The 16,818-nt window shown below is 33.3% G+C and overlaps 1 protein-coding gene across 6 annotated transcripts in view; it reads left to right on the top strand.

The window, feature by feature from the left end:
- The window catches only part of Sap47 (Synapse-associated protein 47kD), a 127,659-nt gene that overhangs the window by 78,322 nt on the left and 32,519 nt on the right, over positions 1-16,818 (top strand). For all 6 annotated transcript variants that reach the window (XM_072546479.1, XM_072546476.1, XM_072546480.1 and 3 more), the window contains exons 5-6: positions 3,049-3,326; positions 8,809-8,945. In XM_072546479.1, coding sequence (XP_072402580.1) covers positions 3,049-3,326; positions 8,809-8,945 — 415 coding nt within the window. The remainder of the gene's footprint in view (positions 1-3,048; positions 3,327-8,808; positions 8,946-16,818) is intronic.

Genomic DNA, 16,818 nt, shown 5'->3' on the forward strand with positions numbered 1-16,818 from the left:
ATAATTGTGAAACTTTGGTTTAAATGGAAAATTTAATGAGGTTTTTGTTGAACTACAAATTTGTTAAAAATGTCAATTAAGTAAAAAATGTTTAAAGTGGGTTCCGTTGTTTTGTAAACATTAATATAGCCTATTTTCAAATGCTTGCGTAATTCTTTCTCGCAATTCTCCAAGTGACGCAGGTTGAGTTTTATACAACTGACGAGGTTACCCCATAGAAAAGAGTCATGTGTCTGTAATGTCTGGTAAACTCGGTGGCCACTCAATAGGACCTCTCCTTCCAATCCATTTGTTCGGATAATTAGTATCCAACCAGTGCGTAACTGGAGCTGCATAGTGAGAAGGTGCTCCATCTTGTTGGAAGTGCAGCAAATCTTCGTCTAGAGCTAGGTTGCCTTGATCGTCCCTTTGGTTCTCTAATTCATACATAATTAAAGGTTCGATGGTGTTTTCCATCATATCGAGATAAATGTCGCTACTTAAATTGCCTGGTATGAACACGGGGCGAATTATAAAATACCAAACATTCAGTTTTTCAGGATATTGAGTGTGACCTTCTCTGAATCGATGCGGGTTTGCGTCACTCCAGTACCGCCAGTTTTGTTTATTTACATTACCATTCAGTATAAAAGAACATTCATCAGTGAAACAAATATTTTTTAACATTCTTTTATTCTTGAAGAATTTGTGTTTTGTACGGGTGAAACTTATGTAATTTCAACACTTTTCTAACCGACTCATGTGAAAGTCCTGTCATTGCAGATACTTGACGTGTTGATGCAGTAGGCTCTATTGCAAAATTTCCAAAGACCTCAATTTGGGATGCTTCATTCAGTAATCTTGGGGCATCCCTTTTTTATTTTGCACTGATCCCGTTTCTCTAAACTTTTCAACTAAATTGCGGACGTACACGTGACTTAGATTTTTGTCCGGATGCCTTTCATGAAATATTTGAACTGTTCGTAAATAACACTGGTTCTGGGAGGCAAATATGAAAATGATTTCCACGCCTTCAGGTATACTGTAAAGTGTAAACTATCGTGACAACTACAGCTTAATAACAGTATCGATCGTAAAAATGATGAAAACTGATGACATTTAAAATTCTCAAATAAACCAAAAATTATTGAATCTGACAGAACACAAAAAACAGATGTTTTCAATTTGTTTTAAAAAAACAGCAAATTAAGTTTTTATTTAACCAAAAAAAAAAAATTCCGACGGACATTTATCATTAAAAATAATAGTCCGGGAGATAGCATTACAAATTCAAAAATTCATCGTAAGCCGGCTGATATTAACAACCTGTACAATTATTAAACAATAATTATTAAACAATAATTATACAGGGTCATCAACAGAACCAACAAAAACCTCATTAAATTTTCATTTCATTTAAGCCAAAGTTTCACAATTATTGGTTCACCCTGTATAATTATTATTTATACCATTGCATAGCCAACCTTTTCAATGATGTATCACAAGTAGGGGTTTGCAATTTAAACTTTTTTGGTTGTGGTGGGTGGGGCCTAGGGGGTTGATGGGGGTGAGTTGTCTTTCGTGTCATTTTAGTTCCTCCTTACTATCCTAGAAACGGTTTCAAGCATTTTTTGATATCAGCTTTTGTTCGTGATATATAGCCCATTGTGAGTTTTAAAACTGACACCCTGTATGCTTATACAGTGCATTCATAAAGTGTGGAAACGGTCTGTTATCTCATGACTTAATTCTTTTCAGAGTTAAAGCTCTGACAGGTCGATTTTTATTTTTGTTTTTTAACCTTTTTGGACAAAAATTAAATTTACCCCACTACCGTAGCAGATGTGACGTCATCGATAATTTTTTTTAAATAGAAAGGGCATATTTTTATCTAAAAAATTAAAAGCCCATATTTTTTTGAGTACAACCGTACCCAACTCATATTCAAACTTCAGTATACAGGAGTGTAAGAGAAACTAGTGCTCATATTCCTTAAAATTTAATTCAAAATTTATTTTAGAAAGGAAATTATTAAAGACATTTCATATTAAAGACAAACAAATAACATAATTGCAACAAACTGAAAATAATAAAGTCATGAGATAATAGACCGTTTCCACACTTTATGAACACACTGTATATAGGCTCTTATTCTTAAATGTATGTAAAAGTGAGTATGATTAACTATGTTATGAACGTAATGATCTTGCAGTTGGATCTTAGACTATAATACATAAACACACAAAATATCAGAATTTGATATCAACATGTCTCAGGCATGTCTGAGTAAGTCACCTGTCAAATGGTTAAAACAAAGCGCCAATTAATAAATATCTGCAGGTTAAAATAACTTCTTATTACTACAAATTTTATTACAATCAGCATTTTTAAGTCGGTTAATTTCTAAAATTTTGCGTTTATTGTTTGTTTAAAATTTCAGCAAAATATGTGAAATGCAAAAGTAAAAAATTAGACTTACCCGAAATTTTTAGAAATTGACCGCCTTAAAAAATTGACTTGATTCTTAAGGAACAAACAGAAATCGAAAAGTATAAAAAGTATTAAAACCCTTATTTAATTAATTATATCTAAGATGGTTAGCATAAAAATAGTTTCAGCGCAATGTGTCTTTACTAAGATATTATTTTGTATGGGATTAAACTGCAATTGATTATAATGAAAATTACATTTTACATTTCCAATTAGTAAATCGTATTCAAAAAATTCTGAAAAAACTTTTTTTGACACAAGAAAACAGTTTCAGAACCTTTTTATGTTGTCTATATTCTGTGAAAATTAAAAACAGTGTTTTATTATATAAAAAAATGGTCTAGACAAGTGTAGAATGTACAGGTACCTGCTCAGAATCTGTATGGATCTCTACAGCGATGACGCTGTTGAGCTCAGAGTTGAAAGAGGATTGTACTCAATTTAATATTAATATCACACTTTATGCAGTTTGAATTCAGTAAGGCACATATGTCAGTAAAATACTTGTTTTAATTGTAAAACATGAATTATTACTTGTTTTCTCACATATTCCCATTATTTAAATTATCTATGTTTTAGAGCATATTAGGAGAGTTCAACAGAGAACAAGAAGCGTTCATGAAATCTCAGAATGAAAACTCTGCCTCACCATTGCCCCCATGGGTAGGTTGTGCTAATGAAGAGGCCCTCAAGGATGAATGCCTCAGTTTGTCCATGGACCGTAGAAATTTCGTTCGTAGTCCACCAGCTGGTGTAGACTTCCAGTTCGACTACCAAGTGTCGTACCCAATTGCCATGGCGATAATGGAACAAGACCCCAACCTGGAGAAAATGCGTTACGAACTTGTGCCTAAAGTGTAAGTATTAATAAATATAAAGTAGGTCTAGAAAGTATGTTAAAATTAAAAAAATAATAATAAGCATTTAATTATTTTTAATAATACAGTTTAACGCAACATAAAATCGTGGCTTGGTCTACAATCTTCCTCCATTCCTGTTTTTCTTTCAAATTGCTTACATCGAGATATCTCAGGTCGTCATTAACTTCTTGACTCCATCTGGTCCTTAATCTAATCTTTCCTTTTTACCACCTATTGTAGCGCTTAACAAGATTTTTGGCATTCTAACTTGGGTCATTCTTTGGACATATCCTAGCCATCTAAGTCTTTGCGCTCTTACCACAGCAATTATATAAGGTTCCTTATATAATTCTTTTAAATCTTTGTTTGTTCTTTGTGTCCTCTGATTTTTTATCATTTTTCCGCCAAATATGCTTCGAAGTATTTTTCTTTTCCATACTTGTAACATTGATCGCTCAGTTTTTGTCTTAGTCCAGGTTTCTGAGGCATACATAACTATTCTAACAGCGTTACTTAATCAGGTGTCTCCATTTTATGGACTTCAAAATAGATCAAATTAGGGTTTTCTAGGTAACTAGATTCTTTACAACATTCAAAAATCGAAACACCTTAATCTCCCAAAAACCGTTTGTTTAAGGGTTTTTGCGAGTTTTTGTGGGTTTAATTATATTTTTTGAGGTCGATACGACCTCCAATAAATTTTTTAATTTTTAATTTTCTTTTTTGATATATTTTTTTAATATGAATTTTTTTTTATTCCATAATCATCACTACGATGATGATTATTATAATTACAATCTGCTCATATGTGACCAATGATCAATTTTAATTTAACCTAAATTACTACTGTTCCTTAAAATTAAGAGCTTACCCCATAGCGTCTCTTATCTTAACTAACAAGATAGTGCACGACCAAAACATGCACACGGGCACAAGCACTATGCTCTGCTTTTTTACTATCACCTATCACTCAAACTAGTTCAAAAGGCTTTGCCTCGCAAGAAGCTCAATCTTTTAGTTTGCACAGTAGAATTGAGGAGCTGGATTGCCACAATATTCTTGTGCCTATGAAGTCGTTGCTCGTGACTTCCTGCCATCTTCTTGATGATTATGTCCACAGTTTCCATTCCTAGGTCCTTATGGAGGTCACTGTTTGTCACATACCAAGAAACATATACAATATTTCTCAGTATTTTATTCTGGATTATTGGATTCTTTCTATTATTGGTAGATTACTTGGTCTAGTACACCTCCATAGTGGGCATCCATAAGTCCATACAGGTCTCAATATTTGTTTGTCAAGTAATAACTTATTATGCATCGACAATGTGGAGTTTCTTCCAACTAGCCAATACATTTTTTTGTACCTTATATTTAGTTCTTTTAAGTCTGAAAAACAGTCTTCTTCCTTAATTCTAAAATGTCGTTCTTTTATGTACGATTCTAAAAGTTTTGAGTACTGGTTAGGTAAAAAACATTTCAGTTTATGTATTAAACCTTCATGCCAGACTTTATCAAAAGCCTGTGCAGCATCAAGGAAGACAGTTGAACATACTTTCTTTTCTTCTAAAGATCTTTCAATAATATTCGTGATTCTGTGCACCTGGTCGATTGTTAGTGCTTATCTCTAAATCCGAATTGATGTGTCGGAATCAAATTTTTTGCTTCAATAATTGGTTTTATTCTCTTGAGGAGCAGTTTCTCAAACAGCTTCGATATTACAGGGAGCAGAGATATCGGTCTGTATGACGAAACCTCATGTGCTGGTTTTCCTGGTTTAGGAATCATAATGACTTCCCCCATCTTCCAAATCATTGGTACATATTTTAATCTAAATTCAGTATTAATAAGGTTAGTTAATTTTACGATAGCTCTTCGGGGAAGATTTTTCAACAGCTCACTCGTAATTAAATCATAGCCCGGAGCTTTCTTCCGGTTAATACAGTAACTGAAAGTTACAGCCATTACAAGTTTAAAAAAGTAACAGCCCAAAATAAACAGTACTGAACTTGTAATTATTTAATTTTTTAAACAAATACATGTTATTGACACTTTATAACATGTTCTAAATGAGCTCCTCCTCTCTCAAGACGGATTTCATACCGATATTCCAGATTTCTCGTAATGTTATGGAATAAAGGTTGTCTCAAGTCCGCGAAGAAGGCTCTAACGGCATCCTTTAACTCATTGATGGTTTGTGGTGCCCGTTTAAAAACGGCAGTTTTAACCATGCCCCAAATGTATGCGTCTGGAGATGTTAAGTCTGGAGACTGCACATTCTAGGGGAAGTCAATAAATCGTGAAATGAATTTGTTTGGAAAATGTCCCTGAAGAAATTGACAAACTGCGACCGCAGTATGACAAGTTGCTCCATTCTGCTGGAAAAATTGGTCTCGAAATGCCAAATTACGTGCACGACAAAATAGATGTAGATCAGCGGATAAAGCGTATTAAAATTTGTATGTACCTCTGTTGATTAAGTGTGACTTGCCTACCATTTTCTTCGATAAAGTATGGACCAATGATTCCGTGTCCCGAAACTGCATACCATACACTCACTTTTGCGCTAAGTAAAGGAACTTCTTGAACTTCATCTGGTCTGGCAAAGCCCTTTTCGTTGGCACAATACATTACCCGTATTTCTAAACTTTTCAACAACCTTCAAAATTACAGCGAACGTTTATCAAACCGTTGTGTGAATTGATCACACACGTATTGCAGACTTGCACTATTACGTCGGCCGATTCATATGAGCGAAAAAAATGAAAACAAGAAACACTTTCTCCTCTGTACTTAACACCATTTTTAACAAGTAGGCCTTAATAATTAATTGTTTAAAGATTACTTGACAGGTCTATACTAGTTAATTTGAATATGACAGCGCGCACAAAGAGATATTTATGTTTCAGTTTCAGTACTGTTTATTTTGGGCAATACTGTATTTTCCCTTATTTCTTCCATCACTTGTTTTGGTGTAGTTAGCCGAATTTCTTCCTCTAATTGAACAGGTTCCTCCCATCTTTCTTCATCCTCTTGAGATTCATTTGGTTTGAATGTATTTTCAAGATAATATGCATCAAATAGCTCTGCTTTTTGTGCACTACTTCTGGCCTAATTTCCATTTTCTAGTTTAATCGGCGGAGAGTGAATAATAGGTCTTTTCAGTCTTTTAGTAGCTTTCCATAAGGAATAATCTGTACTACCGTCATCTGTTAACTCCTGTAAGTAAGAATTAATTGAGTCATTCTTTAATTGTAGGATAGTCCTTTTGAGTTGTTGACTTGCACGATTTAGTTTAGTCTTATCTTGAGGGGACCTTGTCTGTTGCCAAATTCTTCTAAGCTTTCGTTTTTCAATTATCATGTTTCTTACTTCCTTTGGTTAATTGATTCCTTTTAACCTAGGAGTGTAGGAATGTTTTCCCATGCTGCTTGCTGGATATTGTTGACCAACAATTCTGCTTCTTTATCTAATTGCTCTGTGGTTTGTAGTGGTACACTAATTTTGTCTTCAAGGCTTAGTCTAAAACTTGCCCAATCCGTCAATTTGTTTGTTAGTGTAGGGTTACTTTGTTTTTTAATAATCTTGTCACTCATGGTTAGTACTATAGGCGAATGATCAGAATTTAAGTCCGAACAATCGTCAATGTCAAGGAAATTACCGGAAGCTTTCCAAGCATTGAATAGAGTCTGTTCGTTTTGCTACCTTTGGTAATTTTCTTTAAAAAGCGCCTGGTTTGCTTGCATAAGCATATTTTGGTTGGCTTGTGCCAATGGTTCCTGTATGTCAAGTACAGGCTGATGGCTGTAAGCCAGATTTAGAATAAATAATATAAATAAACAAAATTTAAATAATCTAATCTAATCTAATTTTTGTTTAAGGCCTGACCTATTTCATTTTTATTTATGGCACAAGCGATAAAAACAAAAACAAACATTGCGATAGCAGGTCTGTCCAGATCTACTCTTCGAAGACAGACCTGCTCTCAACGTCTGTTGTTATTGTTTCTTTATTTTATACTAACAACAATTATAAATACTAATAAGTTTTATACAATTAAATGAACGACTTACCGCTTCTATACTGGTTTATTCGCTTCACTACCGAACGCAGTCACACACACGTGCTTACTTTCCGACAGTCAATCGAATTATGTCTTAAAAATACTGAAAAAACATGTTTTTTGGGGGGTTTGAATGAGTTTTACCCGATTTTTGAATGTCCTAAAGGACTCAGTTGCTTCAAATTATATATCCCCTGTAAAAAGCCTTGATTTGATCTATTTTGATGTATATAAAATGGGGAAAATCTCCAGAAACCCAGAAAAAACAGTTTTTCGGGTTTATGAAGGTGACTTACAAAAAAATCTGGAAAAAACCAGAAATATACTTTTTGATAAAATACATAAAATAAAAATAGATTTGCAGCTATCTTCATAAAAAAGTTATGGCTTTTTTTTACAAAAAATGCATTTTAGGTTATGTACACTCAACCTACGGGGGTATAAAAATAGACAAGTTTTGTAAAACCCTCAACTATGCCTGTAAATATTTTAAAATTTTTAAATTGATTCTAAACTACCGAAAAAAATAAATAAATTAATAAAAACGAAAAAATGACGTTTTTAGTAGTAAGGCGTGTGGGTGCGGGTGGCGGGCTGAATGGGTGTTATTTATTACTCACATAAAACAATGATAAAAGGATGAAAAAATTGATTGAGGTTGTATCGATTTCAAAAAATATGATTGACCCCGCAAAAGCTCGCAAAAATCCATAAAAACCTTGAAAACACATGGTTTCTTGGTGGGTTGAAGGTGTTTCGCCTAATTTTTAACTGGCCTAAAAGACCTATATATGATCTATAAAAAACCTTGATGAAACCCCAAAAAACCACTACAAAACCAGTTTTTCGGGTTTTTGAAGGTGGCGCACCTGACGGAAAAATTTTGAAAAAATCAGAAATATCGTTTTTGATTCAATACATAAAATACGAAAAAAAAACTGCACCTGCAGCCATCTCAAACAAAAGTTAGTTGCATTTTTCAAAAAAAAAAAGCATTTTTATGTTATGTACACTCAACCTATGGCTCTATAAAAAATACACATGTTTGGTAGTAGCCGCAACTATGCGTGTGAATTTTTAAATAGATTGCAACCCATCGAAAACAATAAAAACGAAAAAATTACGTTTTTGGGGGTAGATGTGGGGCAGGGTGTTGACGGGTATAAATAGCTCTCGAACGTAAAAAAAAATTGAATTATGGGAGTGTGGGCATTTTGCCAATCTTAACGGGCGGTACCCTTTAAAAGGTAGTAAATATCGTTCAAATGTATACAGTAGATCCATAATATGATGAACCGACCACGTTTTACTATCATTCGGCAAAATTACACCGTTAGTGTTGCAATCCTGTGTTGCGCTTTGGTAGAAATAACCATTATTTCAGTATTTTCTTACCATTTTAATTTTGTTTTTCAGAATTTTAGAAGAAGATTTCTGGAGGAATTATTTTTATCGTGTAAGCCTAATTTGTCAAGCCAATGAATTATCTTTTATGTCGAGAGAAGGAGATAGTCAATCTGCTACTGAAACTTACACCTCTGATCCACTCATAGGTAAGTGATTTATGTCGTAGTAGCTACCATTTCTCTTATTTTTATTGAAAGTTGGTCATAAGTAAAACTCCAATCTTAAAGTCTTCTGAATATTTTATTCTATAATTATTTTATTAATTGTGAATTGTTGTACTCTATACGAACTTGAAAGCACATTAGTTCTTGATGTTAGTTTCAGATCTAGATTCTAGGAAAAATAGAAAATGTACGTTATTGCAATAACATATAACTAATAAACTTTTGAACTGATTGAATTAAATTACTGATTGACTATTTGAAAAAAAATAAATATTGCCTTTTAAATGCAACAGTGATAGATATAAAAAAATAAAATATGCTAAAAATCACAAATAAAAAGCTGTGGCTAACGGACCTGCTTCAAAGCCATAATCTCTCCCTCTCTCTCTCTCTCTCTCTCTCTCTCTCTCTCTCTCTCTCTCTCTCTCTCTCTCACACACACACACACACACACAAACCATAAACATCACTATTAAGTTTTTAAAATTCTTTTGTTAATAAAGAGTCAGGAATGAGTACCTACAATAATCAAATAAATACATTTCTGAACACTTTGGTTTCTAGTTAATTTGGTATTTTGCTGGTTTCCTTATCCTAATTACGTTTTAGTTAATTAGGCGTTATGAATTACTGATAACGCATCTTTTAACATTTTTTTACTGAGTAAAATTACAAAACTTTATCTTAAACATATGAAACATAAAAAGCTGTAAAATGGCGATTTCTAAAAGTTGTAAAATTAATATGTTGCTTCAAAAACTGCAAAATAAAGCAAAAACGGTATTGGTTTATAACTATTGTAGAAATCAACCTAGGCATTTGTTATTCTCCCAAAGTTGGGTGTCTCAAAGTTGTGGTCTTCAATAAACCCTCAACATACGTATATGCAATAGCTTATTTTTACTTAATATTAAATAATATTAAATTATTTTTTAAAAATAATTAAAGAAAGTGTATTTTAACTTTTCCTATAGGTAACAATGATAGTATTACAAAAAATATCGATTTTTGGGGGATTGTTTTTCTCATAAATTGCTTTAACAAATTATACTGTTTATTAGTTAATGAATTTATAAACAAATTACATATTTGTAATGTACGCAAAGAGTAAATAAAAATTAAAAAAAGAAAAATTAAATTCCGTTGAGTAGATCCGAAGATATAAACAATTGTACTTTTCCCCACTCGCCACTATTATTCTTAATTTGAACCATTTTTTTTTTTGACAATTCACAGAGGATACTGTTATAGTGCAATATTTGTACAACTTTTTGTACAAAAACTACGATTCCTTTTGTTTCAAATGCCGAAAATTGCGTTCCTTAATTGTTATAAACAAATTAGCTGTGAACTAAAAAGAATTAAAAACTAACTTTGTCCCAAACTATAGTAGAACAACTTTTCATTCTAAATTCGTCTAAAAATGTCAGCTTTTCAAATATGAAAAAAGATTTTATCTACGAGCAATAGTATAAAAGTTATTCTAAATGTTTATAAATCAATAAAATAAACAAATATAAACAAATAACGTTTTTGCCTTATTTTGCAGTTTTTCAAACAACAAATTAATTTTACAACTTTTAAAAATCGCCATGTAACAGCTTATTTTCTGTTGTAAAAGTTAGTTAATTGCAATTTTACCTCAAATATTAAGCTTTTCAATGTAAGCAAAAAATCGAAAAAATGGCATTTTTTACACTAAATTGTTAATAATTAAAAAAAGACGCTAAATTTATGCGGAAAACATATAGGTTTTCTTTATATAGGCCTATAATACCTAAAGAAATTGTCAGATATCTGGATTAGTCACAGTCCCCAGAGGCATCTTATTTCGCCGGACTTATAAATCCAGTTTATAAATAAGAGCGGATTGTCTAAAAAAATATCATTATTATAACGAGTAGGTATTGACTTAACTGTTTGACGTTTGCAAGTTAAAATAACAATTACTTAAAATTGTACGGGTAAGGGTATGTCCAAATCCTACTTATCAGACACTACATTAAAAATTATAATTATCTCCGATTGTTATTATCGGAAATATTAGCGGTGAGTTAATTTTTTTCTTAAGACAGATATGACTAGTATAAGAATGATTATGTATTTTGACTTTGCATTTTCATTCCTAAAGTAAACAAATATTAAATATTTATGACCAATTTTCTTGAAGCAAAAATATGAATAGTCGATTTCAGAAAAGTACAAGCCTTTGTTGAGTGGTATCATATGATCACAACTAATACCATACCAAATGTCATACGAGCCTCACACTTTTCCTTTCAAAGTTGCATTTAGAGTGTCTAGGTTTGAGATATGTTTCCTTTTTCCTTATACCTGTCAAATCTTAGTTAAATAATTTTCTTAGCTCATCTTATAAGTACATCATCATCTTAGTGCATTATATCCCATCTGCTTTGATAATGCCCGCCACAATCGCAAAAAGGTCAAGAAAAGTAATTACAGACTACTATCTGTAAGTGCAGACAACAGTGTATTGTTAGTCATGAAAATGACCCAAAGTACTTACTTTGGCATACAAAAATATTTAAGAGGAATGAAAGAAACGTTCAGAAAAAGTAGACACTCATAAAGAAATTATGAATAGGTGAAAAAAGATCTGAAGAATTTAGAATATTTCACAAATTCATACAAAATGAAGGGGATTACAAAAGAGACAACTCAAATCCACTTTTGTTTGTTCAATCAAGGAGGGAATAATTAAAAATGTACATAAGAAAAGAGAAGCCGTATTAGAATATTAATTGGCTATAAAAATATGAAACCAATGGAATTAGATTTTTTGTATCGATAAAGTATTACTCATCGCGAATTCAAAAAAGAAAATGCAAAAACAAATGCAGGGAAAATCTTTAATTATGACGTAATTGAAATTCCAATCCTTAGAAATGAAAGTGAAAACTGGACAATCCAAAAAGAAGAAACGTGATTTCAAAATCACCGTTATTGAGATACAATTTCTAACGATGGTTGGCCGAAAAATCCATTGAGTTGGTACAGATACATAAGAATGCCGAAAAAGTTAAAAGGACACATTCTAGACCTGCGAAAACCTGGAAAATGGACAGAACAACAAAAGAGTCCAAAATTAAATTGAGGCAGAAAAATATCTTGATAGTTAATAAGAAAGGATTGGAAAGTATTGATAAAAAAGTGGACAACTTTCATAAGGAATTGGAAGAAAAAAATGTTTGAGGATTTAAAATATATTGCTTTTAGTTAACTTAAGTTTGGAAGTACAATTGAATCATAATTTTTGGTACTTCTAGTCAATATTTAAATGTATCTTTCCGCATTTATAAGACTTTTAACAATACTTCATCTACTCTGCAGTTGTAAACAATTAGTATATGATTACAAATAAGGGAATAGATAAATTATGAATGTAAAATCTCGGTTTGCTGATCCCAGTCCTAATTGTCTAGTAAATTTAGTAATTTTTTTTGTTACATTGGTTAAATTTTTACTGACTGACAATATTTAAACAAAAAAATATTCACATGCACTTTATTACCAAAATAAAACAGTATCAACAAAAACAAGAGCGTATTTTTGAAATTTTATAGTCGTTTATGGATTAGTATCGACAAATGGAAAGATTTGAATTAAAATTAATAAACATACACGCCAACTTTCTTCTGCAGACTTCTGCAGAAGTTTGCAGACTTCTTCTTTTTCCAATGAAAGAAGTCTGCAACAGTAAGTTTATTTGTGTAAGAATTTTTGTGTCTGACAATGAATCTGTCAAAATATTCCCAAGCTTACCGAACGGACTATATAAATAATCTTTTTCTGGAAACCTATCTCGACCTAGAAAACTATTTCTACCTTTACCGAAACATATAATACTTGTAATAAATTGTACTTTTCTTTATCATCGACTTTCAATATTTCTATTTTTAATTAAGCTGCTTGATTTATTAGTCTTATGAGGCGTTAATAAGGAATAAATACAAAATATTAGTATTTAAATTATTTTTATAAGTTGTATATTTGATTTTTATAATTTAATTTAATAGTAGAATTTTTTCAATTTATGGAAGTTGCCTTTTTATATATTCACATTATTTTAGATTTTGTCTAGTCGTCAGGCCATTGCTTGGAATGCCATATTTTGTTAGAAAGAATGTTCTTTGTCGCTTAGAAACGGATTTTCGAAGACCTGCGCTTGTATCACTCCAATTATATTCTTAATGTAACTAGAATGCAAATAGGTTTCATCGATGAAAACGATTGTTTTGTTTTATGCTCCATATCTTTAAATTCTACGTAAATAAACTAGTTACCATTTTTGTATATCGCGCTTTTCCAAGAACTTTCCAGTAATATTCCAATACTTTCCAAACAACCACATCATTCATTAATTTTGTATGTAAGTGGTCAACTTTTGGTGCTATTTTCTCTTAAGCACCCTTCAAGAAACATTTTTTCTTGAGCATCAACGTGAGGAACTTTACCAGCAATTCTTTCTGTAGTTGAGAAAACCTAACCCTAAAATTGGATTAGGTTAAAAATAATAATTATTTAATGGTTTTTACGTAAATACCTGTCATTGTAGCAATACGTTCCTGCACTTTCTTTAAATCCATCGTCAGACCTGTAATAACATACAGATGCGAAACGTGGACCATGACCAAAGCAAACGAAGAAAAGCTCAGACGCTTTGAACGAAAAATACTTATATAAGATCAGAACCAATATCGAATTAAAAGCACTCTACAATGACGCCGATATTGTCCAAGAAATTAAATCACAGCGACTAAGATGGACAGGCCACGTGCACAGACTGCATAACGAGAGACTTGTAAAACTGGTATGGGAGGAGATTCCCACAGGCAAAAGACCACTCGGACGTCCCAGAATGCGATGGAGAGATAACATCCAAGCAGATCTCCGGAAAATGAACATTCCATTTGACCCTAGGTTGATGGAAGACCGAACAAATTGGAAAAAAGTTGTACAGTCAGCCAAGACCCACCCAGGATTGTAGCGCTACGTGATGATGAGTTTCTCTAAATCCATTAACAATTATTAATTGTCTGCTTCTTTTTTTAAAATATTAAAACGTTATAAATTACTTCTTGCGTTTTATGAATTAGAAGTGGTCGTTTTCGCACATTTTCCATATTTATATCGGAGCATTACAACACTGTGCAAAAGTAATCGGCAAATTATATGAGGCTTTCTCACTTATTCGAATTTTGCCACTATGCATCCAGAATTCACATCTCTTCACTATATTGGGCTAGTGTGCATTGAATGATGAAAATTTTAGATTTGAAGGGAGACGGGAAACCTCACTTAAGTTAAACCTCGCTAAAGTAATGACGACAGTGTGACGAGCCATCAGTCGACATTTAATGTGAAAAATAGATAAGCATTCAGATTTTTTCTTAAAAATTAAAATATTTCATGCAATTACATAATTATTAAATATAATTTTCTTTTTGTTTGTGTTATTAAAAAGTGTTGCACTAATAAAATAATAACACTGGGGAACACATTTTTTGTTGAGTTAGATCTGACACTTGTTTTTCACTAATTTGTGCCTCTGAATCTGAGAATAACCTCAGATCTTGTCTATCACGTCAACTTTTTAAACTACAGGGTATCCTCAAAAAACATGCATATAAAAGAACATAAATTAAAACGTACCAAATATACAGTTTACCAAGCATTTAATGCAAGTTAAATCGAGTTTGTATAAATAAAATTGATTAATTAGTGAAGAGTACTTACAAATTAAGACAAAAATTTGCGTTTATAGCTTTTTTTGGAGTGTTCAGTTTGTGTACACTCGCGTTTGATGTTCCAACAATAGTCAGCCATTATATTGTAGCGTGATTAAATAAAACGAGCGGTTCGAATTTATATACATATATTTATTTATAACTTTACAGTTCGGTAGTATCTTAACGACTAAACTCACTCCTAACAACGTTACATATATATAATAAAGTTACTTTTCGAGAACATTCTGGCGTTGTCCCACCTCTAATTGTCTCCCGTCCGAATTACGGGCGCTATTGACATGCCGATTCTTACGTTTTCTAGATTCGTCCTTCTAAGAATTATGACGTATCGGAGATGGGATATTTCGTTACACTGCTCCCCTCTTAAATCTGATCGTCCCGATCAGCAACTCTATATGTAGGCACAGGATGGCGGAATCTACAGGACTCTCCAGCTCTGCATGAACCCTTTAGAAAGAAATAACAGTCTACTGACTTTGAAGGATACGATCTCATCGGGTTAATGCAACACACAGTAATTCGTACGCCGGTTTCTCGGAAGATTACTTCAAGCATGCTTCTGACAATCTTCCAATCCAGATTGTCTAGTGCATGGCCTATCTTGGGTAAGGCCAAATTCTTGATGTCGTAATTGCACACAATTTTCTTCAAATTAGTTAGAGCACGCCATATATCCTCGTAGCTTGCCCTGTCTGTATACGACTTCCTGGTCACCATATACAGCAAAGATCGAGAACCATCTTCTAATCTCAGTACTCTTCCAACTTTAGGCTGCTGGTTTTTTAACTCGTCCAAACGACCGAATTTCTTATAAAATACGGATGAAATTCCCTTAGTCATCTCAAGATCTTGGGCAACACAGTGGGCTAGAGAGACGTTATGCGGAACACTAAAAAGATCCTGCTGAACTTCTGTGGTCACGCCGAATCTAGCACTCTTTCTCTCTGCGTAATTTGACATAAATTCCTTAAAGCTTGGTCGCCGGTCATCTTTGATCTCATGTTGAAGGGTTCGTGCTTCTTCTGTTTCATTTGAGCCAGCATATGGTGCAAGACGATTTATGTGAACTACTTTTGGTTTACCTTTCGGCAACTTCTTAATTCGGTATATTACGTCATTTATTTTCTTTTTAATTTCATATGGACCTTCCCATTGTCTTTGCAGTTTGGGAGATAAGCCTCGACGACGTTGTGGATTATAAAGCCAAACAAGATCACCTACTTCATAGCTTTCACTCTTGCATCGAGAATCATATTGATCTTTCATTCTGTCGCTGGCTATCTGGATGTGTTGTCGGGCAAGTTCATGAATGTTGTTCATTCTTAACTTCAGGCGGTCGACATAATCTTCGCTTGCAACATGTTCTTCGGAAGGTCTGCAGCCAAACTCTAGGTCGCAGGGTAAACGAACTTCACGACCTAACATCAGGCAGGTTGGAGTCTGGCCTGTAGTTTCATTCACGGCCGAGCGGTAGGCCATTAGGAATAAATAAATATGCTGGTCCCAATCTCTTTGATGTTCTGATACAACCTTGGATAGGTGTTTACCCATTGTTCGGTTCATTCCCTCGACCATTCCATCTGATTGAGGATGCAGGGGTGTCGTTCTGGTCTTATTGACACCAATCAATTTACAAACGTTTTGGAAAAGAGTTGACTCGAAATTTCGCCCTTGGTCGGAGTGGATCTCCAAGGGAACACCAAATCGGCTAAAGAATTCTTTAACAAGTACCTCTGCAACGGTAGCAGCTTCTTGATTTGGTATCGCATAAGCGATTTCGTAAAATAATCCATGGCTACCAGGATATATTTATTTCCATCATTTGTCTCTGGAAGTGGACCTGCAATGTCGATTGCTACTCTTTCCATAGGACTACCAACATTGTACTGTCTCATGGGTGCCCTCTTTTTACCAGCTGGACCATTACTGGTTGCACACAGTTCACATTTCCGGCACCATCTACTTACATCATCTTTACAGTTCACCCAATAGAACCGTTCTCGAACCTTTTGCAGAGTCTTCGTGATACCAAAGTGTCCACCTGATGCACCGTCATGCAACTGACGCAATACTTCTGACACTTT

This window comes from Diabrotica undecimpunctata, chromosome 10 (genome assembly GCF_040954645.1).
Source record: "Diabrotica undecimpunctata isolate CICGRU chromosome 10, icDiaUnde3, whole genome shotgun sequence".
NCBI classification, from domain to species: domain Eukaryota; kingdom Metazoa; phylum Arthropoda; class Insecta; order Coleoptera; family Chrysomelidae; genus Diabrotica; species Diabrotica undecimpunctata.